The sequence below is a fragment of the Rhinolophus sinicus genome, linkage group LG01 (genome assembly GCF_036562045.2).
Source record: "Rhinolophus sinicus isolate RSC01 linkage group LG01, ASM3656204v1, whole genome shotgun sequence".
Taxonomy (NCBI): Eukaryota; Metazoa; Chordata; class Mammalia; order Chiroptera; family Rhinolophidae; genus Rhinolophus; species Rhinolophus sinicus.
The window spans coordinates 68025913-68052545 of NC_133751.1; the positions used below are offsets into that span (position 1 = coordinate 68025913).

The window sequence follows — 26633 nt, forward strand, 5'->3', positions numbered from 1 at the left end:
CTTTTAGTGGGGAATATCTTGTAGCTTTCCAAGAAAGCCATTTTCTGACACAGGGAAAACAGAAAACTCTAGACTGCCCTGGCATCACCTTAAAGCAAGGTTTCTCAGAGCATGAGAGGCTAGAAAGGACTGGATCTTCCCAATCAAGAGTGATGCATTAACGAAGCAGACTTTATTTTTTTTTATTTCTTTTTTGTTTGTTTGTTTTGTGTTGTCTTGTTTTTCTGTCTCTCCTTCTCCCTCCCTATGTCTGGCTCCGTCCTGCTTGCTGTCTTTTTCCCCCCTCCACAGGTGAGAAGCCCCACCAATGCAGCATCTGCTGGCGCTCCTTCTCTTTAAAGGATTACCTTATCAAGCACATGGTGACACACACGGGAGTGAGGGCCTACCAGTGCAGTATCTGCAACAAGCGCTTCACCCAGAAGAGCTCTCTGAACGTGCACATGCGCCTCCACCGGGGGGAGAAGTCCTACGAGTGCTACATCTGCAAAAAGAAGTTCTCCCACAAGACCCTCCTGGAGCGGCACGTGGCCCTGCACAGTGCCAGCAACGGGACCCCTCCCGCGGGCACACCCCCCGGAGCCCGCGCTGGCCCCCCAGGGGTGGTGGCCTGCACGGAGGGGACCACTTACGTCTGCTCCGTCTGCCCAGCAAAGTTTGACCAAATCGAGCAGTTCAACGACCACATGAGGATGCATGTGTCTGACGGATAAGTAGTATCTTTCTCTCTTTCTTATGAACAAAACAACAACAAAAAAGAAACAAACAAACAAAAAAAGCTATGGCACTAGAATTTAAGAAATGTTTTGGTTTCATTTTTACTTTCTGTTTTTGTTTTTGGTTCGTTTCATTTTGTACTACATGAAGAACTGTTTTTTGCCTGCTGGTACATTACATTTCCGGAGGCTTGGGTGAATAATCGTTTTCCCAGCCTCCCTCGGATGGTGGCCTTAAGGCCTGGTAGTGCTTCAAGAGGTCCACTGGTTGGATCTCTAGCTACTGGCCTCTAAATACAACCCTTCTTTACAAAAAAAAATCTTTAAAAAAAAAAAAGTAAAAAAAAAAAAAAAAAAAATTTTTTTTTTTCACTTGTGAAGAGCACTACAAAAATATATAACAAAATCTAAAAGGCCTACTGTCTTTAAGTACACCGCTTGCAGTGTTTCAGTGGACATTTTCACAATTCTGGCCGCTTGGACTTCACAGTAACCAGTTAAAACTGTGGAATATCACTTCTGGTTGAAAAGCCAGAGGAAAGGCCCTGCTGTTTTCCACCTACCATATTGTCTGATTTCATAAAAGGGCTGTGGGGTGGGAAGGGGCAGTGGGTTTGGTGGTGTGGGAAAGGCAAATGGCAGGCTTCTCCCCCTAATTCTGCTTGGGTCCACACACCCTGGCCCACCTCCTCCATGTCCCCCCTTGCAGCAGAAGCCAGGAAGACTTGGACAAGCATCATGCAACAGTGGCTATCGTATTTATTCAGTGTCTTCGCTGAGCCACAGCCTCAGCACAATCAAGAGGGACTTTCATGAAAGGCAGGAATGCAGATAAAACAAAGATATCAGAGGTTTGCACCTACGTTTCTAGGTACAAGAGAAGGATTATTTCCAACAATCTTTGCAAAAAACAAAAAACGAAAAAAAAAGTGTCAGGATATATTCTTGTGGAAGAGAGAAAGAGAAATGGAGGGTGGGGGGGATAATCAAAAGTTCTTGAGGCTTTTTTAATTCAAAATTTTATAGAGGGGCAAAAGTGACGTTTACCAGATAGAATGCTGATTTTTTTAATATATTTACAACAGTATTTGTGTAAAAAAAAAAACAAAAAAAAAGTGAGATTGTTAAAAGTAATTTTTTTCCATTTTGGTTTTGCATACACTGCCACCAATCCCTTCTCTTTTATTTTATTTCACACACATATATATATTTTTTGGTAAGTCAAGACTGTTAAGGTTAGCGATACTGCTTCCAGATAGAAAGAATAAAAGGCGATTAAAGTTATATTTGAAAGAGAGGAAGGATATTTTCTTCATATTTTTTTTAATTTTTCTTAATTTTTATTATTTTAAGTATTGCCTGGGTTGATGAGGGCCTCTGTGGCCAGCCCATCCCTGCTGTAATTTGAACTGCTGCTTTGTATTTTGATATGTAGTTCTTTGACTTTTAGCAAGCTTAGGTTACTCCACTGAATTTTTTTTTTTTTCCAACCGATCCATTTAGAATTCTGTTCTTTTTCATGGGAGGGACTTTATCTTTCAGAAACAGATTTCTTGGTTCTCTAGAAGTTCATTGAGATCTAGAAATTCTAGAATTTCTATTGACTTTCCTTTTTTTCTTTGATGAAACACTAGTAGTTTAGAGGTCTTGACAAATGAATTCTTTCCTTTTGTGGTCAGCCTGGAGGAGGAGTTCACAGAACTCTGCCAGAGCTCCTCACCTTCATGGCCACATAGCAGCATTATCAGAAGCCTGTTACAGAGCAGGACGCCTTGATGCCAAAATTACTCTCTTCCTTTCAAATATTACCTTCTGACTATTTCCACCATGGCTGAGAGGGTGAAATGAGATGATCGGTCTTTAGATGATTTATTAACCCTTGCTGTTTGGAAAAGTTTTAAAGAAAGTGACAAAAATTTCCCAGATGCCAACGTCTGTCGTTCAAAGACCACCAATCCATTGCATCATAACATCCTAGGTGCCACTCTCTCCTCCTAGTTGGGATTTCTCTCCTCGGTCCTGATTAAGGTATTAAATAGAGATTTTTTTCCATTTATAGACAGTGTCCTGAAGGGATTCTAAGTCAAATATAGGAATTCTTAAGCCTAACAAAAACATCAAAGATGACGACATTGCTGGGCATATTTTAACACACTTAAGGGGCAAAGCAAAACTTTAGACAAAGCAGAAACACCAAACTACTTTTTTTTTTAAAAAAAGGAAAGAGAGCGTTTTAGTTTCAAAATTACTTTGCATTAATTTTCCTTTCAGCAACTTATTTACAAAAACTATGTAACAAAAGAGAAGTCTTTCCAAGGTAAACAACTCTATAATGACTAAATTGGTTTTACCCATCTATTTTAGACTTTTAGTTAACTTGGATCTTTTCCACAAGCTCTTGGTGATGTTTAGTAGGGTTAGTGCAACTGGAGTATATGTGAGTTTGATTTGGTCCTGTGGTCCTTAATTCAGTAAATATTTTGCTAGAAGGTTTATTGTGGAGTTGGATGGTAAATTGACTGTTGAGTATTGCCCATGGTGATTTCTAAGAGGACTCCTGCCAAGAACTGTGTGTCCAAAATTGACCTGTTTTAAAAGTTAGTAGAAAACAGCTAATTCTCTTGCTAATTTTGCTTTATAAAACAGCAATGTTGTAAGACTAATATTTCCACTTACTACCAACAGAGGGAGCATTAGTTAATTAACCATGTCATGGAATTGTTTTGATATTATGAAAACAAGTCATTGAACCTATGAAATAAAAAAGAAAAAATTGACATTAAGAAAAAAGTTTTTTAATTGAGAGGAAAATGACCTGATATCGCTCAGCATATGTTACAAAGAAAGAAGGCCAAAAGCCACTTTAAAGTATTTTTAATTACTCGACAGTAGCTGATTTAAAATAGCATCCTTATTTAAACCTAGCAAAGTAGACAGAATTCATAGCACCTCCAGAAAAGTTGATTTTTGGATGCCGTTATGGGCCACATTTAGCTATCTTCTTCTCAAATATGAGGGAGATCCATTTGCCTTAATGCTGATTTGCCATGTAAAAAGCTAAGCAATTGGGTTAAAATCCACCTTTTAGAACATATAATGGAAAAAATTCCAGTGGGGCTTGAAAGCCTAATATTCATCCTTTCCCTTCAAAAGAAGTATGCCTTTTTTTTTAAATGTCAGAGGATCCCTAAAGAATTTTTGGTGAGGTGCTGATATCAATATAACAACATGAACCATCCAGGTTTGCATCGCTCTAGACTTTTTCTACATGTCTGCATGTATGTCTGTACCTCCCAAACATCTCATAGCCGAAAGTAGTTGACAGATTTGTTCTCTGGAGAGAGGAAGAAGCTAGATTGGAGTGGAAGATCTAATCTGGAGGAGCAATCAATTTGCTGTGGGGCCATTACTGTACGTTCTGGCCTCTGAAAGGGCGGCCTTCCAAACTAACCAACATTTTAGAAAATAAACCGTCATATCTATTTCAAAAGGATATAGATGCTTTTAGATTGTCAATCTTTACTTTCATAAATAATCACAAACATCTTAGGAAATGGAGAGTCATATTTTGCTTAAGAATAGAAGATGAGCATGAGTCCTTTAATTTTTTGGTTTCAAAGCCAACAATCTTCTTGCATTTAGAACTTCATGCCAGGATGCTATGTGTGCTAAGCAAGTTTTTTCGGTAGCCCGGGGAAAATAAATAGATAAAATGAAAGCAAGTGTTCCAGATTTAACACCTCTCAGGACGAGTACGGGATGAGGACAAGAACTGATACGGAAAAGAACATTTTTTTTTAGCAATTTATGATTTTAAAACTGGGTTAGCTGAACAAGAAAAAAAATGTCAAAGAGGAATATGTCTCTCAAGACATTTAGATATAGTTTGTGAAAAATAAAGTTTCTAGCACTAAAAACTTGGTAGTATCTTAGCATAGTGTACTATTTTCCCCCTATTAAATGCCATTATTTGTACCCAGAAAAGCACCCCAAAGATGTAAAACATAGCCCTAAAAAAGAAGGAATTAGAACACGTGGATCCGATATAAATCTCTAAATGAGGAAAGATTGAGAAACAAGCCAGGCAAATTTTTTTTAAAAAAGAAAGAAAGAAAATTATATCAAAATGTTTTTTACTATGTATTTTAATTGAATTGTACACTTTAGTTCTGAATAAGAGTTTTAGAGACTTTTTCCTCCCCAAATTCCTAATGCTCTGGATCTGTTTGTGCCATGAGTCACTGGTGGATAATCAGCTTATGTTCCAGCCACAGTCCATTCCTTCTTCCTAGGCATCTGGGAGATCACAATAGCTCCTGACCTTAGAAAGAATGACTTGAATTTGCTTTGTTTAGAAGTCACAGGGGTTCTTTTTTGTATCATCCCAATATTCTGTAAGGACCAAGAAAACCCTTTCCAACCCATGAACAGTTAGAATTTGTGCATTCTGATGTGAAAAGAAAAAAGATTTCCTCTAGTTGTGTTTGTTTCATCCAAGTCCTAATGGCTTGACCTACATGTACTTCCATCATAAAAGCACACCCATGGTATGTGCCCAGGCCATGCCCCAAATCAATGTTTTCCCTCAGCACAGAAGTTCCACATGAAGTGTGCCCCTCAGATACAAATCCCTCAGATCCCCCAAGAGAACATAATAAAGGTTCATGTTGCTTCCTAGTTGGGGCTCCCATAATGCTCCCAGCACCTGTTGCCCTTAGGAAAGGGGGGGCAAAGAGGTAGATCAGGCCAGGATTCACACCAGATATGCCCATTTTGGAGCCTTCCTCTGTTGTTACAGAAAATGTTAATTAGTTGGGGCTGAGAGCAGAGGATATGTGATTCTACAGCAAAGGTATCAGATAACCAGTCTGCCCCTGCTATAGCCGGTGAGCTGCTATAGCAAAAAGAAACAAAATGAAGGTGCAACGTAAGAGTGGCACAACCTGAGATAGCCTTGGGATTTAGGAGAATGGGAGGGTGCCCTTTCTTTTGTGACCTGACTCTTAAAAGAAATCTTCTGAAAGAATTCTTTAATTTAGGAATGAGTTGAAGTCCAGAGTAATGGAAGCCCTGGGGAAGAGAACAAAAGGAATGCAAAATGTATTCAGCACCAATAATGCGAAACCAAAAAAACATCCAATCACATTAGGAAGTTTGGCAAGAGGTATTTAGAGAAATCTCTGGGCTTTTCCATGGGTAGGGTCGACAGACTTTCTTTTGAGTGATTTCTGGCTCTAAGAAACCTCTTTACTCACTAGAAAAGAACTTTATTTAAATGGCTAATTTTGTCCCCCAAAAAGAGAAATTTAAAAAAAGAAAAACAGGACACTAAAGACAGAACCATGTGACTCGGTGAAAAACAAAAGGAAGGGCGCACTAGAATTTCAATAGACTCCCTAATTCCATAGAAAAAGGAAGGCAACCCAATGCCTCTCTGCAGTGTGAAGAGAGTACCTGAGCTGACCCAGCCACTAGGCTTCTCAGACTAGACATAACTTCCCGATTGGGATGGCGGCAGCCTCTCTCTCAATCTCTCTCTCTCTCTCTCTGTCTCTAGCTCTCTCTCTCTCTCTCTCTCTCTCTCTCTCTCTCTCTCTATGTTTGTGTGTGTTTTCATGAAGAAAAGGGCTGTTCTGTTAGGTGCCCAGGAAATAAAATTACATGGGGCAAACTTTCAAGAGCAGTGTCCACCCTGGTGCTCAGGCTGCATATGGAGGCTGAAAGGAGGCACAGAAGAGCCTTTGCTCTAGAAAAAGAATATTTTCATACTCCCAAGGGCTCTCTCTCTCTCTCTCTCTCTCTCTCTCTCTCTCTCTCAATCTCTCTCTCTCGTTGCCATTTCTAGATACAGTTTAAACCCTCCACCAGAGGAAAAGCAGATTTACTCGGTGTTCCTGTAAACACAGACGTGGAAATTATTAACCCAAAGCATTATTTCTAGTACTAGATGATTATTTCTCGCATTAAGATGATTAGTCTGACCAAAATATTCCAAAGATTGTTCTAAGTCACTGATTATTTTTTTCTCTTTGGACACTGAGTCCATAGTGGTCAATGGTGTGCATTAACAGATCCCAGAAAATGGAACACTAGGGTTTGTTTCTATTCTTTTCAGGGTGAAGAGGTAGAAGGTGAGGGCCACGTAGCATAGGTTTTTTTTCAGAACTATGTATTTCACTGAAGGAGGGGTGACAGTGCCCTGGGTTGAAACAAAAAACATCATCTTTCCACACCACTGACGGAAACACCTGGATTCCAGTGTTTCTTCAGGCCCAGATTATTGCTCCATAAACTGAATATTTTCAGAGTAAAAATCAAATCGGAAGTGACCTCAGTTAAGGTATTTTTACAAGAAGCCACTTGTAGTAAAGAATTATTGCCTTAAATCAGAAAGCCCAGGGGAAAGGACAGACGATAGAGAAATTGGAAGAGTGTGGCGACATGGACATTTCTTGCTTTTTATTGGTTGCATCATCACAAAAATGAGCCCTATTCATGCCTGAAGACTGTGGAAACAGTGAGCACCAAACTTGTCCGAACTAGCTGTCCACAGGAAGTGGTTGCTATTTCCTGTCCTATTTCAGTGACATAGATCTGGGCTGAGTGTAAAATCGACATCGTATTAGCTAAAGAATGAATCCCCTAAGACATGATCGCAGGTGCCCGGGATGCCAGTTTTAATCATTTGCTTAACAGGGAGAACAATCTCAACAAAAAGCTTTCTTTCCTATACAATATATACCTCTAAAACTGGGTGTTTTTTTCCCCTCAGTTTTACTGAGTATCTGGTTTATCTGGTGGTTCTTTGTTTAAATGCAAACTCACAACTTTTAAGTCTTCAATGAAGGAGGCAAATGTGCAGATCGTAGGGAAAATCTAGCCACAGTAATGGGAGTCCTGGGTTTTAAGACACCTAATTGGGGTATAAAAAGTCCTTACTAGCTCTCTTTCAAATTCAGAGGTTTCCTTGGTTCAAAATGCCTCAGTGAGATTCTGATACACCCAAGACAGAAAAAATAATAATAACCCGTGATAGACATCTGCTTCTATTACTGTTGCAACAAAAGTTTGTTATTGCCCAGCAAAATCGTTGCAATTTCTATGTAGATTATAGTAAGGAAAGGGACTTAGCCCATCCAGTATGTCACAGCTGCTGTCCAAAATGTCTGTAAATGAGTATACAATATGCATGTACACACCCAGCGTGAGGTGCTCTTCATACAAAACTGTTCCACATTCATATTCCCTAGTGACAATAAGACAGATTCTGGAACGGCTAGGTCAGGGGTGTCCAAACTGCGGGCCGTGGGCCAACTGCGGTCCGCACTCCATTGTTAATTGGCCCGCAGCAAATTCCAAAAATATATTTAGTTTACTTAAATAAACCAGGTGAGGCAATACGTACTTCACCTCGAGTGAGTGGCCCGGCTGTTTGTGTATTTTACCGCATATGGCCCTTGGTGAAAAAACGTTGAAAAAAGTTTGGACACCCCTGGGCTAGGTAGTCAAAGGTCTCACATATCTCACATACCCGCTTCACTTTGTTGCCTTAGTTGGGTGTGTCAGTGCCATCTGCTATCTATCTGTGTGATGAGGCTTTAGGGCATTCTGAAGGAGCCCCAGCATCAGTAATTTGTATGTACCCCTTTCATGAGAAACTTGAATATGCTTATATGGAGTAGAGTCCACTTAACAAACTCTGCACTTCTATTGGATTTACTGATGTGTTTGTGTGTGTACTCCTTGTAGTCTGGGCATGTGTGTGCATCTCAAATGAAACACACAGCGTAGGGCCCAAGGCATAGATACAGTTGCTTCTTCCCACTGTTGCGCTCAAGACTTGTGGCTCCCTTCCCAGAAAGCAGTCCCCTGCCCACGGTTGCTTTTTGTGGTGTTTGAGAGTTGGGAGAAACAAAGGCAGCTTGTTGGATCCACCGCAAACCCTCAGAGGCGGGCTGTTTTTCCTCTTGAAGGTGCTCAACTGGTGAGCAGACAGGAGAGAGCAGCAGTCTGGGGCACCTCCGCAGGAGCCCTAAGGAGGCAAGGCCCACATAAACTTTGGCCTGAACCATCCATGGCGTAACGACTTCCATTCCTTTCCTCTATGTAACCCATTGTGTGCACACAAACACCCACCACCACCTTGTAAGTTTTACTCCCAAACATAAGCTTCCTTAATCCTGCCTGCATCTGCCGAAGGTAATCATAAACTGTGTCTCCTGAAACCAAGATGGCCTTTGCCAAAATCTTTCCAGGAGTGGGTTGTTTACCACATCTAGCAAACCAATAAACTCTTGGGGAAAGATTTTTTTTGGTAATCTCTAAGAATTAATGGCTCTTGCCCTTCTCAAATGTTAAAACAGGTACTACCGGTATTCTGCATAAGTGGACCTGGCTCTCGTAGCTGACTTTGAAGGGTGGCCTGGAAACAGTCAGATTCAGTTTCCTCACTCTCATGCCCTTCTTTTACTAGATGGTTTATTATTTTTTATGACATGTAGATTATTTCTGCTAATTTACAGAATTCAGAGGACATTTTCTTTCCTCTTCTATTTTGGTGACCTTTCTCCTCTATTATGTAGGGCTACTTACAGTTGCCATCTTTTCCTTGTTATTATTTTCAAAAATGTATATTGTCTTTCTATATCCAAAAGAAGTCTGTGACTGTAACCATAGGTATTTCTTTTTTACTGGAAAACTGAGTTTTGTTTTTGTTTTGTTTTGTTTTTTTAATTAACAGTACTAGTGACTTTGTGGAAGAATATGAGTTACTATTAAGGTATGCTTACTTAAGTACAGTACACTACATTGCAGTATTTCTCAAAGCTAGAACATACACATTATATATAACAACTCTATATTGAAATATATATTACATTATACTCATTTTAACTTTTGAATCTGCCTATGATCATGAGTTGATTGAAATATGATTTCTTTGCATTTATCACCCATCACCAGCCTGCTGCAGTTAATATGGTGCATTTAATAATAATCATTACTGCTCTAGTTTGCTTTTTATATTATCAGCTTCAGTATTGTCTTTACAGGATTTTAGATTTTTTTTTTTAAGCTCAGACTTAGCAAATGTAGGAAAGTGAAAACTTTTTGTAAAAAAAATTTTTTTTTTTTTTTTGGTGTGGCCGATACAAAGAGGTTCATATTCAAAGTGATCTTGTTTAGCTGACCCTCTCAATATCTGAAGAACAAAAGAAGTGCATATGAATGTATCTGTGATTTTCCCCTCTACGACTGTCACTGTCTATATTTGCTTTGAAAAATATGACCAAGAGGCTGCTTAACCTCCATATGATCTGACCGACAATTACAGGCTGCATTTCAAAGGGCTGCTGGTCTGAAAAGCGTAAGGCAGTAAAAAATGCCTACTTGTCCCAACTCTATTTTCAAACCTTGATTTTAAGATCAGTCCTTTACTTACCACTTTCTGTTTTCGGTGTGCTTACAGTTATTTCAACTAGTCTTCAGTGCTTCCCTGGAGGCAAGGTGGCAATATAATACTCATTTTCCTAGGAGTTTTTAAAAAATAAAACCAGAGTTTGAGGAACTTTTTCATGGTGGGCTAATAGAACCCAGAAATGTATATATCTAATATGTGAGCCAGCAGAATCAACAAAATGGTGGCTCTAGGGTAGCTGGCCCTCAGTATCTCCATCTGTCTGTCAGAGTGGGGATTTGGTGCCTTTCTTCTTTAACCAGGCCATCCTGGAAACTTCAGAAATCAGGCATCCTGTCTTCCTAGCAAGAAATATTTTCAAATAGTGTTCTCAGATAAAGAGCTACTTCAGTTTCCTTTAGCTACTCAACCCAATGCCTGGAAAACTCCACACTTGGATAAGCTTTACATCCATCCTGGGTGCCTGAAACCTGTCTCATTCTCTCAGTTCTGCATTCGAGACAAAATGAAAACAGCTGTTCATGAAGCTCAGCGTGAAAACCCTTCCCACACTGGACCGATATTGAGGCTTCTCAGTGTGAATAACACCAATTCCTTCCTTTCACCTTTCTTAATAGATTTTTACGTTCAGATCCCATCGCATTCTGCCGTGCCCCTCCCACAAACTCCTCTGCACCCCCTTCATCCAGGCTTTCTTCAGTGGCCTCCGCTTATGAAGCCTGGTACTCGTTAAGGAACTACCTGCTGTAGTCTCCTTTGAAGGGGCTAACTTGAGTCTAATAGCAAAACTATCCATCTGTTGCTCCAAAGTTTTCAACTAAGTATATTTCTACTAGACAAACATAATTGTGAATTGAGACTTAGAGAAGCTGTTCCTTTTCCAGCAATCACGTAGCTCCCAAATTGTGTCAACTTCATCATCTTCCTCTTTCTTTCTCCTAACCCTTTCTCTTTAGTGCTTGTTTCTCTTCAAGACTACTTTGAATTATCTCTTCCTCTCATTACCATCCCAAGAACTCTAGTAATTGTGACCCTCGGGTGCTCGTTTTCCTTCCTTTCCCCTACCCCATTGTGAGTGTCCTCCTTTAAGCTTTATGTAGCTGAAGGTTATTGACGTGAGTTCGTCAACTTGAGACTCATCCACAGAGTGAAGTGTGTCTTCACTGTACCTTCAAATTTTAAATGTTGTTGATATTCGTTTGAGAGTGGGAGGACCTGAGTCACAGTTTTAAATGTCAACTATACTAGCTGAGGTCATTAATTCCTTTCACCTTCAAATCTGGCCAAAGATAAAGAGAAAAATATTTTCTGTGCGTTTTTTTCTTTAAATACCACAGTGTTTAAATTCCTGATATGAGTAGACCATTTCTGAAGGAGAAAAAAAAACAAAAATCATCAGTGTTAACTATTTCAACACTTGCTTACTTGCTTATTTTTAGCCAAATGACATATTACCAGATACCAGATTTACAGAAATCTAACAAAAGGGGTGACATTTCAAAATAATTTTGATAACTGCTCAAGCCTTAGTGAGCGCTTCTAAAATTAGTAAAACCACTTCCACTCAAACACACTGTAGAAGACAATTAGGAAGAATTTTTTCATTTATTATCTTATCGAAAAACAATTATTGATTGGTTTAGAACGTTAAGAAACAATTTGCTAGGACATGAAAAGATTCAGAAAGTTTCTTAAGTATCTATTTTTCACCCAGCTATTTTTTAAACATAAACTTAACATATGTTTAAATAAAATAATTGAGTTGAATAAATACTTGAAGGGCCATATAATACACTTCCCAGTTCCTAAATTCCATATAATTTGGTCATTGTGCTAGATCTCATTTCAGTGAGTTACAACGGTCTGACCACCAGAGCATTGCCCAAAACACTGGTACTGCTCTGGATCTATCCCTTTATAGGATGTTTCTAATGGGATCTTAACAACAACTCTGTAACAGTCTTTCCTGATTTCCAGTCCAACACTCTTTGCCTCTCAGCTCTTGTGAAGACAAATTCTGTGACATTTAGAGTACTACCTGATTTTGAGCGCGCAGGGTTTTGCTTTCATTCCTTGCTTTACCCATTGACAAACAGAATCAACATTTAATGTCAGAAATGTATTCTAAATTGGACTCGAGGCTTGACCCTGCTTTTATCTTACCAGTTTATAACATCAACTCACACACCATAGAGAACAATGCAATAAAGATAAGGTTCAAAAGCTTTCCTGCGTTACATATCTAGTAGGAAACCCACATTTCTTACAGCCTGAATTTATGGTGCTTAGGACTGTGCTCTTCACTTGACATGTGTATCCTAGTCGATCCTATCTCCTCCTTTCCTTTTGTCCATTCTGACTCCCTGTATCTTTTTTTAAAGAACTCTTCATCTGAAGTGCTCTTCTCCTCAGGCATTGGCTTCTGAAAGAATAAAACACTCTCTTTTAAATCCTAAATATTATAATTTAAACTATAATGTGGAGTAGGAGAGAATCTGGTTCTGATAGATTCCACTTGGTCCAGTTAGTCAGAAGGATTTCCCCAGGATGCCGTCTTGATATTGTTCCTTCTAGTTCCCCGAGGAGAATTCTAACCCTGATATCCAGGACTTCTCACTACCATCTCTGCATGAGTCTAGATTAATGTCTAAATCCTGTTTAATATTCTAGATATTCCAGGGCGTAGGGTTCTTATTGCTTTTGAGCCTCCCACTTTTCCAAGTCGACATCTGTCAGGAGCACCAATAGCCCTAACAGTAACTAATGCAGCAAAATAATGGTCAGAAACATTATAGTACATATTTGGGAGGATAGGAAGGGATTTCTTTCTTTCCCCTCCCCCCCATAAAAAAAGCTTGCTTCCTCCCCCAAACCCCACCACAATGCATTTCAGAAAGTCTGCATCTCATTTGACAGATACAGTAGTTTTAGGATTTGCAAATATAGCTTAGGAAATGTTCTGAGATTGAGGCTGGTAGCAAACCAGTTGATTTTCTGCACTGGACTTTAGGACAAGTGTGCACAGATGCAATTCCTTCCAAGAAAGTGAAACTAACGTAGTAAAGCAAAGGGATAATACTTTTACACATTAAAACAGTTGTTTGCTATCTATAAACCTTGATTTAAGCATAATTATTACTTCTTAGAAACCTGAAACTGGAGGAATGTGTATTTTAGTAAAGTAAGTTTGTTAATTTATTTGTTTGCCTTTCTTTCTTTCTTCTCACGATAGTAAAAGATTTTGATTCTTTATTTTGAAATAACTACAGGCCTTTATCATGCTCCCTTCCCTCTTAGAATGAAAAGCCTTCCACCCTCCCATTAAGGAGTTGTTTTCTCCATGAAAATCGTATCTTCCTTTTCTAATAGCACTTGAGAGCTTTGACGAGAGACATTCTCTCTACACTTTGAAGGTAGAAGAGTTAAAGTAAAAACTATTCCTTGAGAGAGGAACCCCATTTACCTAAACTAACAGGTCTGGGGCCAAAGAATAGGAGTTGATTGCAGGTGAAGGTCATTCATTTTTACACTACAAATTCTTATTGTCTCCTCAAATTTTAGGAATAAGACTGGGAATAAATTAACTTAATGAAAATCCTCCTTGGGCATTTCTTATTCCTATCTGGTGTAGAATATTTAGAAAAGAAAGATGCTACTGAAATGTCAAAAGCAATCGATCTATAGATTTCTCTAATTGTTCAAATTTTTTTCTGTTTATTTCAAAACTGTGTGTGTGCATGAGGTCTTCAGCCGAGAGACATTCCCCTTCTCCATTGCTTCTCATTCCCCCCACCTGCTGCTACAGGTGGTATCACAGAGGAGATTGGCATCTCACTGCCAGGATTTGATGCATCCATAGCCCCACAACCACAAAAGAAGGAGAAGCCAAATTAGAACTCTTTCTCTCTTTTTTTTTTTTAAGGAAATTGTAGTGCTTCATTTGAAGGCATAGGGCTTTCAACTCAACTCAATTTGCAGATAGCCTGACAACCTTTTTATAACCTGTCTTTTGTGCTGTAATTTGCATTCTTAGCTCAGTCTTTTAAATAATTGCAAGTTCAATGAAGTAAACAGAGGAAAAGCAAAGCAGGGGAACAGGACAATGTGATGGGACTAAATGTGATACAGTTCTGGATTCCTAAAGCTGGTTCTCAGGGTTACAGGCCAAGTTAACACCACTCACCTTGTGCCGTTCCGCCCGTCTCGCTCACTATTATAGCCCCAGGAATTAATATAGTAAGATAACCTCACTTCTTTGTGATTGAAGACTTTTCTTAATACTATCAAACTCCTACAGAGAAATTGCAGAAACCGTTGAACACTCCTATATCTAACCTGCTCTCCAGGGCATATGCAGAGAGTTCACTGAAAATAAAATAATGGTTCAAATTTGATACAAGATTTAGACATAGTAGAATGCTTTGTATGTGTTCACTGCCAGGGGGTTCTTTGAAAAATAACGCTAGTTACTCTGCTCCTGCTCTCCTCGGGACAAACTTTGATTTGGAACCATCTGTATGTAAATGTGTAGGAGAAAATTGTCAAAGACATTGTCAGGAGTTAAACTCCTTTCTTAGTCCCATTGATTTGAACCTGTTTCCCTGAGGCACCTACTGCGATATAAATTAAGGCTAACCTTCATTCGACTTAATATTAAATTTGGTTTTTGCACTATTGTTGAAAGAACTGTAGTTTTCAGAGTAAGTGGGGGCAGAATCTTTTAGTAATCCTCATCATGGCAAACAAAGGCAAGAAGTTGATAAAATAGACAAAATGCATAGTAACTTTATGTTTTAAAGTAATTTGAATGTACGGACCCCACTAGGCCAAACGCCTTTGTTTCTAAATTCTATTCTAAACTACACATTATTTCTCCTGAGACTTCCAGCATGCCTGTGTGGGTATGAGCAGACTAGAAGATTTATATTTGGAGAGTGGAGACCCAGACAAATTGAAGAGTCTGATTCTTGAGGATTACCAAATGCAAAGCATTTCTCCAGAATCCCTCAACACTGCCCTATGCCAAACTAATTCCAAATTCATATTAAGCAAGAAGTGAGCTCCATAAGATACCCTACTATGAATGTGTGTTTTTTTCTTATAGAATAATACAAGGAAAGGTACAATGCAGACTCTTAATTTTGGTGTAATAATTTGCTTTTATATTTAGTAACTATACTTTTTGTGTGAGTGTGTCATTGAGCTACTTGTACCAGTTTTCAACCTATCATCCTGAGAGGGGCCTTGAGAATTTTCGTGTATATGTGTTTAGATCTGTATTTATGTGTATTCAGAAAAAAAACAGTGAATAGGAGAGGAATGAAGTGAGGGAGATGGTGGTCAGTGTAAAAACGTGAGTGTTCCTAGTATCTCTATTTATGTTAGGTAAGGTGGCTGCTGCCCGAAGCCCTCGAGGAATAGCTAATTGCACTATTCAAAAATAAGAGCCCGGCACTGTTAAATTCAGACCATGTTTTAAGAAACAGGAAAGCTTTATCTTTTCCTGTACCCATGCCCTTTAGCATCAGAGCCATTTGACATGACGGAAACCATTCAGTAAAAACCACTACTGACCTTTGCATTAAATAGTTATTTTCCTCTTCTTAATACTATCCTTGGTTTCAACTCGACTACTTCTCTTTATTTTCTGTCTATTGGCTTAACATTTTACAAAATAATACATAGCTGCATGTTAGTTGTTTCTCTCCCTTGAGCTGAAACAAACAGGGGCAACAAAAGAGATGACTCACAAAAGTGTAAGGTAAAAGCTGAAATTTCCCGCTTTTGTGGCACTGGTAACCTTTAGTAAGTAAGAGCTGTTGAGGGTTGAGCTTGGGTCTGTAATAGGACTTCTTTTTTTGTTTTGGGTTTTTTGTTTGTTTGTTTGTTTGTTTGTTTGTTTTTTTGTTGCACTACATATGACTGCACTGCGTTGCACTACTGACGTGTATTTACTCGTGCTGGGAGAAGAGAGTGTGTGAGGTGTGGGGAAGAAAGAGACAAGTTATGAAACAAGAGCATCACAAAAATAGAAGCTTGTTTCCATCATGCTTGGTCTTAGCAGGGTTGCTGAAAAATCTGTATAATCGGCCAACCCTGGTCAGGCCTAGAAACTGCCACGCTGATGGGATCTGTTTTCTTATTATAAAGAAGCTGGGTTAGTATAGTAAATTGAAGATATTTCAGGAGCAGTCTGGCCAATGCTGTCTCCAGCTAAGCTTCCAGTAAGAGTTGGGATGATGAGGAAGCCAGCCGAGGTGACATGAAAATCGTTGCCTGGGCACGCACCTCAAAGTCCCTTGCTGAGGAAGCTCCCAGTGTGGCAGAGGGCAGTGGTAATGCCCTCCTTTCAAAAAAAAAACATAACCTTGTCCATAGCAGAGATACCCTTTCAGCCTGAGCATGCTTTTCCATCCCTGGGTGAAACCTAGATCGGGCTAACCAAAGAGGAAGTCCATGCATGTGGTAAAATCCTTTAAGATGACAGTAAGGGAACAGTGCAATAAACACTGAAAACCAGTGAGGTGAAAGGTTTCTTTTGAAACGAGCTAGGCCAACTTTCAAATTGGAGGAAGAGTTGGAGGATTGATCAGAACCAATTTGCTAGCTGCTCTGTCGTAGACTATCCTTTATTAAGCAGATGACCTTAACAGTGCCTAAAAGTTTAGTTTTGAAGTTCTTGGGGTTTTTCTCAATTTTTCTTTATTGGATTTATTTTTATTGCCTTGTTTAGTCTTAGAAGTAATTAGAGTTTGACAGCTCTGTAATGTCTATTAATAAAAGAATCTTATACCATAAGAAAAGCAATAGATTGTGTAGGGAATAATGATACAAGAGTGAAGATGCTGAAGGGCTCTTGCAAAATCCAAGGTGACAGTTTGGAAGATTCTGGTTCCATAAGAAAGGGTTACAACCCATATATATGGCAAATGTTGGATAAATCTGAACACTATCACATGTGGGGACATCAATTTGGAAAACTCTCAGTGGAGGCCCCTTTCCTAACGTTACAATATTGATACCTATCTCTTTCTCTCTTCTTGTTAGCATCAATCCAAGTCTACTATTCCTAGGTTAAAACAAAAATTTTTTTAAGGAAGCTGTTAACCTTGCTAGTCAGAAAAACTCCTTTTAGAACTTCCAGAACTAACATAAGAAATCCCTTAAGCACTCAAAGCATTATCTCTATTTTAAATAAGAAATTCTAAATTCAGAACTCTTAACAGGTACTTAGAGATGTGCATTGGGTAGGCACCAAGAAGATATTGACTGCACCAAACCAAAGTTATGGAAAGAAATAATTGACCTTTTAAAAAACATTCACGTTGACTGCCCTAGGATACTTCTCTGGAGGTTTTGGGGAAACGACTTCTTCCTTGAAACTTGCATATGCACTGCAGTTTTGTCACCAAAGATTTTAATCTTCAGAGCCCAACCTCCTCTCTCCCAGACAAAAGTAATACAGTAGGCTCAAGAGATATGCTTTGGTGGTCAAGGGATGACACTGATTTTCATTCTGTTCACAGTGATACTTACAGACTTCTTATTAGAGGAGCTACTGAACTGTCTTTACGACTGAGTGTTTGGTTGAAGGTTTTAAAAAAAAATAGGAAAATAATAAACAGTAGAACTTGACACTGTAAACTAGCCTTTCATAGAGTCATGACCTAGAGACTGATGGAGAGAAAGAAACTTCCAAGGAGGAGAGTGAGCTAAATCATTTAGAACCAAGCAAGGCTCATTGATGAAATGTGGGGCCACACGGACACAGAGCAAATCAGTGCTCTGCATGGCCAGGACCAACAGCAGTGGCCAGGGAGTGAGTCGGATAACTGGCCAATGAATTCAAGTATTGAAAAAACCGTGGTCTGGGTTTCATTGTGTTGCTGGAGTTGTTAAAATGTTCATGCCCGTGGCAAGGAAAACGCAGAGGCTGATCTGTTGTGATAGTGCCTTTCTTGTTGTAGTGAGTGCTAGACGAATCATGTGTTCAGTTACGCTTTTCTGGATCATTGCCCCCAGTCTTCTGAGGAGGTCTGAAGGGATCGTGTTCACTTAGGATGAAGGGATAAGACATTGCTCCTGGAATGCTGTGATTTGATGATATTTGCACTAGATTCTAAACTCTACTTTAAACTGGAGCAACTGAATGAGAGAAAAACCAAGGATGATTTGAAGTTAAAAGAAACCAAAAGCAGTATTTTCTAACTGATGCCATTTGTTTTTCTTCTTTCTCTTCTTCTTTCTTCTTTTTTTTTTTTTTTCCTGGAAGAAAAACTTCATACTTGTTGATTACCAAGCTCAACTCTTACCAATTCTTTTCCTTCATATTCTTTTTCCCACACAGACCCATCAGTATGAATTAACCATCAGATAAGAATGGTTAATGACAACTTTGCAACTTTGCATCCTTTTCTGCCTCATCAAGGGCATGGAACGTGAGGGGCAGGTATCCTCCAGAGCCACGTAGCCCTTAGGAAGTCCAATAAGCATAGATAGCGTATTGAGGGCCGAGCTGACACGTATTTGCTCAGAGGACACTGGGACCTGTAGCTAATCCTAAAGGATGTTCACAAAAAGAAAGGAAACAATGTGGTGAAGAAAACAGGGAGATGGTGCCCGAAGTCTGCCTAGTTCAACTCTTTCTCTTTCCCACCTCCCCACCGTGTCCTCTCTATCAGAATTATGTTTCATCTCATATATGTTACCAGAAGAATGATTTGGTTCTTTGGTTTCTCTCTTTTCAGTGGGCTGGGATCTCCTCCAAAATTAAAAACAGATACCATCCGCAACTCCCCTATGGCCTACCAGTTTCTTGAGTGCTAGCCACATGGTCTTGACCGGTCAATTCAGATAACTTGGAGGTTTTGGCTGGCTCAACCACCTGCCCACTTTATTTTTATGTTGTTTCCATTTCCATTTGAATTTTGAGTGATCCTATGGAAAGGTGGAAATCATGGGAAAGGTTTGGAGGCTACAATTCTAGGGCATAGCTTGTCTGGAGTTTGTATTATCCAAAATATATCTTTCTACACCTGTCTTCAGTTTAATCTGTTGCCCTGATTATAATTTCTATTACATTTGTGGTTCTTTTTATCAGACTAGAGTCCATTTGCTGTGTCTATTTGAGTACTTTTTTTCTATTTTCCCCATAATGGATGCAGTACCAACCTGTTCATGAAATATCTCTTTATTATATTATTAATATGTAATTCTACTGTAGACCAAAAATATAAAAACAAATTTGTTCATTTTAAAGATATAAAGAACTAGTGAGTTAAAGATTAAGAGTTGAAGGAAAAGACAGAAGAGCAGTGGTTAACTATGTTGAGTTAAAAATCTAAGCGTAGCCTTACCTGTTTTTTAACCAGTGCTTGCCAGTCATACCATAGTTGGGATTATATAGTCTTGGCTCCTTCATTCTTATGTTCTATAATTCTTGTTTGTCTGTTTGTTTTTCTTTTATGTAATTGAGGTTGCACATCATGATATTTTTGGCAATGCCTAATTTTATTATATTGTACTTTTATCAGTCATTTCCTTTAGAAGGATGGGGGAAACGTTTTATTTCTTTTAATTTAAAATTTGTTTAATGCACTGGAAATAAAATTGGACACATTTCACTGTTTAAAAAAGCAGCAACAAAACAAAACAAAAACCACAAAGAAAAAACCAGCAACCCACTAAGCAACAGGAACAAAAACTATGGAAAAAAAAAGCAAGTTGTACTGAATACACATACAAAATACTTCCAACACAAAAGAGAAATGCCATCAAATTAGAAAACTATATCATTTAAGCTACAATACTGAAAATATGGAAGAAACCTGGGTTCAATGGAGATGGGGAAAGAGGGCATTCTTTTGAGATCTGAGATCTTCTCATTTTTCCCATTAATGCCCGAACAGGTTAAATGTGGGAGAAGCGGCTATGGAGGAAGTCACCCCAGCCTTCCTCATACCACTGGAGCTCTTCATTAGCTTATAGCCTATACTTGAGCTCCATTTTGAGAAAAAAAAAGAAAAACACGTGCTATCGTTGAGAAAATGGCTTGTATAGAGGTATGTGTACAGTACACATGGACACAGCTTAGTCCTCTGCCCATGTCCTACCTCACGTGATTCTTTTGTCTGTGAGGATTTGCGTGGAGAGGCCGGTCACATGGGAGCCTGTAAATGACTCAGAACATCAGCTATTGCTCAACAATCTCTTGGCTCCAACCTGATCTCATTTCTTCAGCATTCCCAGATACCAACAGAGCCAGTTAACCCATACAAGTGCACAGGGAACGGAAAGACAGTTTTCCTAGCCATCTGGCTATATCGTTTGTTGAATGTTTGCTGGGTTTTTCTGGTTTTGTTTTGTTTAAGAGTAGGGGTGGGAGAGGATGTAACTTTACAATCCTGATACAGTAATTGTTTTGCATCTTCCATGTTTTATGCAAAAACAGACATTTAAATCAATAAATAATTGTGCCCTAGACTGAAAGTTAATGTGTAGGAAAGGAAAAAAAAATTGTTGGAATTTTTTCTACATTTTTTTGTGAAGAATCTTTTTTGGAAAGGAAGGATACATATTTTTGTTGTGTAATATTTTCTATTTTTGAATGCATTTTATTGGTACAAGACTGTTTTTTTGGTGAAGACATTATTTAAAAAAAAAAAAAGAAAAAAACTAATCGAAAAGTTTGCCCTTAAGGATATGCTGCAGTTTTGAGGTTAAAAAAAAAAATAACTGATTCAAGATGCGTGTTAAAAGTTGGGATTATATTGTTGTTTTTTGTAATTGTTACAAGAAGAAGTTTGTACCCACTGCTGTTTATTTTGTTTCAGATGAGTAAGTAAAGGGATTGTTCTTGTTTTATTCTTTTTTTAGAGAAAAAAAGCTATTTATGAAATGTCAAAAACACTGGACTGTGAGTTTAAGTGTGGAAGCATTTTAACACCCTGTGTCTTCGACCAATTATGGAAACCCCTTTTCTCTTCCCCCACGCCTTAGCCTTGCCAAATGAGAAAAAAAATATATAACAGCAGTCAGATGATCGAAGCCACTGAAGCCCTGCTTTAATTTTTATGGTTTGAAAAAGTCGGAAAACCAAAGTTAAATTTGTTTCTGAAATCCCATTGCCTGTAGCCCTTTTTTATATGACACAGCCAGCTGACTCTGCCTCTCTGTCTTGGACCATTGCCTTCTTAAGGACTGGGGCCAACTCTGATGCAAAGAGAGGCTTAGAGGTGGTGAGCCTGAGAGTTGAGGTCTCATGCAGTAAATGTGAGTGGGACTTCAGCCTCTCAGTGGGCAACCACGCTTTCCCATCCTGCGTCAAGGCTGCCAAGGTTAAGCTGCCTGAGGGGAGAGCCTCTCAAGCCTCCATCCTTGGCTTCCAAAACCCTCCTGTAACCACCGCTCTCCAGGATGGCTTTGCCTTTCTCAGCAGCTCACATTCCATGGATGGGGCAGGGGGAGGAGGGAGCCAGTTGAATGAAACGGCTGTGGGTGCTGTGAAGGCACCCCCAGCCCTGGGGAAGGTCAGGCAAGGCACCATCTAGCACAAGGGATCTTGCCTGCCTCCTCTTGGATTCTGTGGATTGTCCATCCATCTGCTCACTGCGAAGATGGAGACGCAGAGTGCCCTAAGGCTGTTCAATAGCTTTTCCATATTTTTTCAACATTGAAAAAATAATTTTTTAAAACTGTGATTTAAAAAAAAAAAAAAAAAATCATTTGGCTGGAGGGAAGGGAAAAGGGAAACACCAAAAGCTGTAACATGATTAACTGGAGATATTTAACTGGGGGCATTTTCTAGACCAAGACAAATGAATTCCATTCTGGACCCTAAAGCAGCCAAATCTTGAGACTGTCAATGACAGAAAGCTGAAGAGAGGCCTTCATTTCCTCCTTTCTCCTTTCTTTCTCTCTGTCTCAAAATTCTCTTGTTCTCCTTTTCCAACTTCCTTTGGACTACTGCCCCAATGGCCCTGGGACTCCCATTTCGTGTGTATGTGCTCCTGTGAGTACACACACACACACACACACACACAAACTTGCAAAATGCCATTTTTCTTAAGGATTGTGGGACCGAATAAAATCATGTGCCTTCATTTTTTTCCTTTTGTAGTTAGATGAACCTCTTCCTTTTTACAGTGTTTTAAAAAAAAAATTGGGGGAGGTTGAAGTGTTAGTGGAGGATTTGGGCATCATCTGAGAAATAATTTTTGTTTAGCACATTCCCCCTAAACATTGAACACAAACATTTCAACCCCTTCACAATGCCCTTTGGACCTTTAGAGCATCAAGTACCCAGACACATGACAACGTAAACCCATTTGATCTTAGCGTAATTCCTGAAAACTCTTATTTCCTAGACTTCTTTGATTTTTATCAAAAATGAGGTGAGCAGTGGCAAGTAGCCTTGTTCTCCCGATTTGGTGCTTTTGCGTGTGGCGTGAGGTGGGCACAGGGGTGGGGGGAGTGGGTGTGTGTAGACAAAGGGTGCATTCCTACAGATTTCTGGTGCTGAAGGGCCTCGAGTTCCTTTCAGAGCCTGCATTCAACACACTTACGTACACACAAATGAATGGTATCACATGCAATATTGTAATGGAGCAGTGAGCGAGGCTCTTTGAATTGAGGTTTTGCATCTTTTTGTAACATTTTGATTTCTCTGGTGCCTTATTCCTACTCAATGCTGGCACTCACATACCCACAGGGAGATGACACAGGAGTGAGCACGCACGGGTGATGCTGGAGCGTGCAGGCACGTGGGCAGGTTGGGGTCAGTTGGTGAGGAGGGGACTAGGTGGCATCTCTTAGCTAAAGCCAAGCAGGAACTGCACGAATCCATACAAAGTTAACACTTCTACCCTGTAAACACCCCCCCAGACTCATCCCTCCTCATCTGAGCTTTCCTTCCTTCGTCCTCTCCTGTCTCCGCCTTCTCCTAAAAGGTGCTGCTGCTGCTGCTGCTGCTGCTAAGGTGCCCAGAGTCCAGAATGCCCAGTGATCACTCAGGCACAAGCCTGGCACTGCCACATCAGCCCCTGGCACGACCAAACCCAGGTTTCTCTTGCCTGGGGCTGAGAACCGTCAGATTTTTCTCATCAAAAATGTTTTCCAAGGAATCAGTGGATTACAGTTATTCTGCATTGAAAATGCACTTTAAAAAATAAATAAAAGCTCCCAACTGTTTAAAATGGACAGAGGGAGCAGGGGAAAGATAAACATGTGCTAGTGTCTGAACCCAGTTCAGTTTATCTCCAGTTGAAACAATATACACTATATTATGTATAAATGTATACACACTTCCTATATATATCCATATATAGTGTATATATTATACATGTATAGGTGTGTATATGTGCATATATACACACATGCACACAACAAAACCAGATGCTCATTACAAATCCAGATGCAACACAAACAGCAGCAGAGGAAACAAGGTTGGACTCTTGCAACAGATCACAAAAAATAAAAACAGCGACTTGCAGTGACTGGTCATTTCTGTATGTTCACAAGGAATGGATTGTAACAAAGAAAAAAAAAGGAACAGTGTTAGTGAAAGAGGAAAAATGGGCGAAACCATCTTGATCCAATGGGAATGCAGTAATGTTCTATACCATTTCATCTGTTCTTTCTTTTAGTCCTATTGATTTGATTACAGTTTTTGGCTATTCAATAATTTTTTTTAAATTCAAGTGACCCACAACAAACTGAGTAAAACAACTACAGTGAAAGCCCTTTTCAATGGAAGATGTCAGAAGTCTCAAAACCCTTGGCCTGCCTCAAAACTACCATGTGCAAATCAGTAGTCTCTTAATGTTTGAAATAAAAACTGAAAAAAAAAAAAAAAAACTTTTTTGAAGCACCTTAATGTGGCCATCCATTCGAGGAGTGGGTGCCACTTTTTTCTTTGAGCACCTTATTGACGTGTTTTGCTATCTGCTGTCTTTCTGTTACCTGTTGGCTGAATGGCTAGCTGTTAACATTCACATGTGCACAGACCAGACGGCTGGGCATGTGTGTTCTCAGTGAAGTTTACTGTGGTGACTGCTGAAAGGTGAACCCATTTCCTGATTTTCCCGCCACAGTGTTGTGATAAGATTCGAAGAAACCCGATTTCCTGCACAGAAATGTTTCTTATCACATTGTATGTTAGTATGGAAAGGAATATGGTCCCTTTTTTGCAATTGCTACTGTACACACACACGCACACGCACGCACACATATGCACAAACATATCCATACATCCAAGCGGTATTTTCAATGTCTGTGTGGGTGTCACTGTTTAAGCAGTTTCTATTTCCCAGTGAATTTTGAAGGGAGGGCCACTTTCCTATCCAGATTATCTTTTCAGACAGAAGACCTGGGAATTGGGGAAGAGTTTGGAAAGAGGTAGGTAGATGCAAGGAAAAAGAGAGCTTTAATTGAAAGAATAATTTCCCAAGAGAAACCTGGGCTCAATGACTGCAGAGACGAGACCCTCTGATCATTACAAGTGGGCATGGAACACTGCTTGTACCATTCTGTGTACCAGATAAACCCATGTAAACACACACATACCCATCCTTCAGTATATACATGGTTTGGGATGAGCAGGTCAATAGTTTTGAGAGGGAGTTTGTTCCTTTTTTTTTTTCCTCATTATACTCTTAAATTGTTGTCAGTTATCAAACAAACAAAAAATTGTTTTTGAAAAACCTTGCATACGCCTTTTCTATCAAGTGCTTTAAAATATAGACTAAATACACACATCCTGCCAGTTTTTTCTTACAGTGACAGTATCCTTACCTGCCATTTAATATTAGCCTCGTATTTTTCTCACGTATATTTACCTGTGACTTGTATTTGTTATTTAAACAGGAAAAAAAAACATTCAAAAAAAGAAAAATTAACTGTAGCGCTTCATTATACTATTATATTATTATTATTATTGTGACATTTTGGAATACTGTGAAGTTTTATCTCTTGCATATACTTTATACGGAAGTATTACGCCTTAAAAATACGAAAATAAATTTTACAAGGTTTCTGTTTTGTGTGGAAGAGTAATTGATGTTGCTAAGAATGATGTTTGTTTTTTGGGGTTTTTGTTGTTTTTTTTTTAAATGTTACCAGCACTTTTTTTGTAAGTTTCACTTTCCGAGGTATTGTACAAGTTCACACTGTTTGTGAAGTTTGAATATGAAGGAATAATTAAAAAAAAAAAACTCTTCTCTTGGTTTCTTATTGTGTCTTCTTTATATTGTGGCAATTTTTCTGTTTTAGGCAGTTCTCCACATCCTTTCACACACTGTGGTCTAGGTCCAGTCTGAGATTATCCAAAATGAGAGCTGTGCCAAAAAGGCAAGAAAGATGCTCAATGTATCAGTCTTCTTGTTACAAGAAATAAGAATTCCAGGACTGATGATGCTGAGGTCACTTCAGGGAAATATGAGACAAATTTGGACATTTTCCTTCTCCTGTCCAAACCTCACAAATGATCACATGGCTCATTTACTGCTATGTAAATCATTCATCTTTTTTTTTCTTCCTCACATACAAATCGATATCTATATGCCTCTTGTGGAAATCACCAATCCCATATAACTCTATGCCCATCTATCCTTATATCTTTGTATCCAAGGAAAGTTCATGGCTCAAAATATGGCCCCATTGGATGCCTTTGGAGACCTCTAAGGGACGCCTCTATTTACTACATAGACCCTTTCTCATAGGCGACCATACCCAGAAGGGCTCTCTAACATCATTCTCACAGCAATTGCTAGTGTGAGGAAGAAGACTTACATCTCATTTGTCCCTGGTGAATTGGATTTGCTAAGTCTTCAGTAAGCATCTCTATTTCACTCAACAGTATGCAGTGTATGAAGCGAATGGAGCAAATTGTCTCAGCCCCAGGAAGCCTTAAAATGTAACAACTAGACATAAAGATTCGTATAAAATCACGAGCTAGATTGTACTATTCAAACTCTCATTGTCATGGGAGTTTATAAACTAACAAAGATTGAGGAGCAGGGTAAATCAAGAAAGGGTCCAAGCAGTCTATTCTGGGGACTCAAAGACGCGCAGGCTTGGGGTTGGAGGAGGTGAGCGCAGACAAACACTTTCACCAGTGTGAGGACACAAAGCTACCTACGCCTGGGCTTGGGATGGGGAGAGTCTTAAGGAGAACGCTGGGTTGAAAGGTGATCTCTGTGAATTTAAATATTGGCTTATTGCAGCTCAGTCACTGAACCCCTAAGTTCACCCGGTATTCTAGGAAGTAGAAAATAAAGAGGAAGAAGACATTTTCAGGATGCGTGATCTTTCCCTAGTTGATTTGGCAACATCTTAGCGATGCCAGGCAACGTCCCCCAGAGTCTTTGATCTCTCTGGGCACCATCCCCACACTCTTGAGGCTTCTTCTCTGCCCGTTGAAATATTGTGGTGTGGTTTATGTACAGGCTATAATAATAGTAAATGTCACATGGGCTATTCATATGGTACTTACCAGTTTATAAAGT

At 39.3% G+C, this 26633-nt stretch overlaps 1 protein-coding gene across 26 annotated transcripts in view; it reads left to right on the plus strand.

Annotated features, from left to right (window-relative positions):
- The window catches only part of ZBTB20 (zinc finger and BTB domain containing 20), a 779143-nt gene extending 753797 nt beyond the window's left edge, over positions 1-25346 (plus strand). For all 26 annotated transcript variants that reach the window (XM_074331585.1, XM_019734851.2, XM_019734862.2 and 23 more), the window contains one exon: positions 292-25346. In XM_074331585.1, coding sequence (XP_074187686.1) covers positions 292-713 — 422 coding nt within the window. In that variant the 3' untranslated portion in view covers positions 714-25346. The remainder of the gene's footprint in view (positions 1-291) is intronic.
- Positions 25347-26633: the final 1287 nt, after the last annotated feature.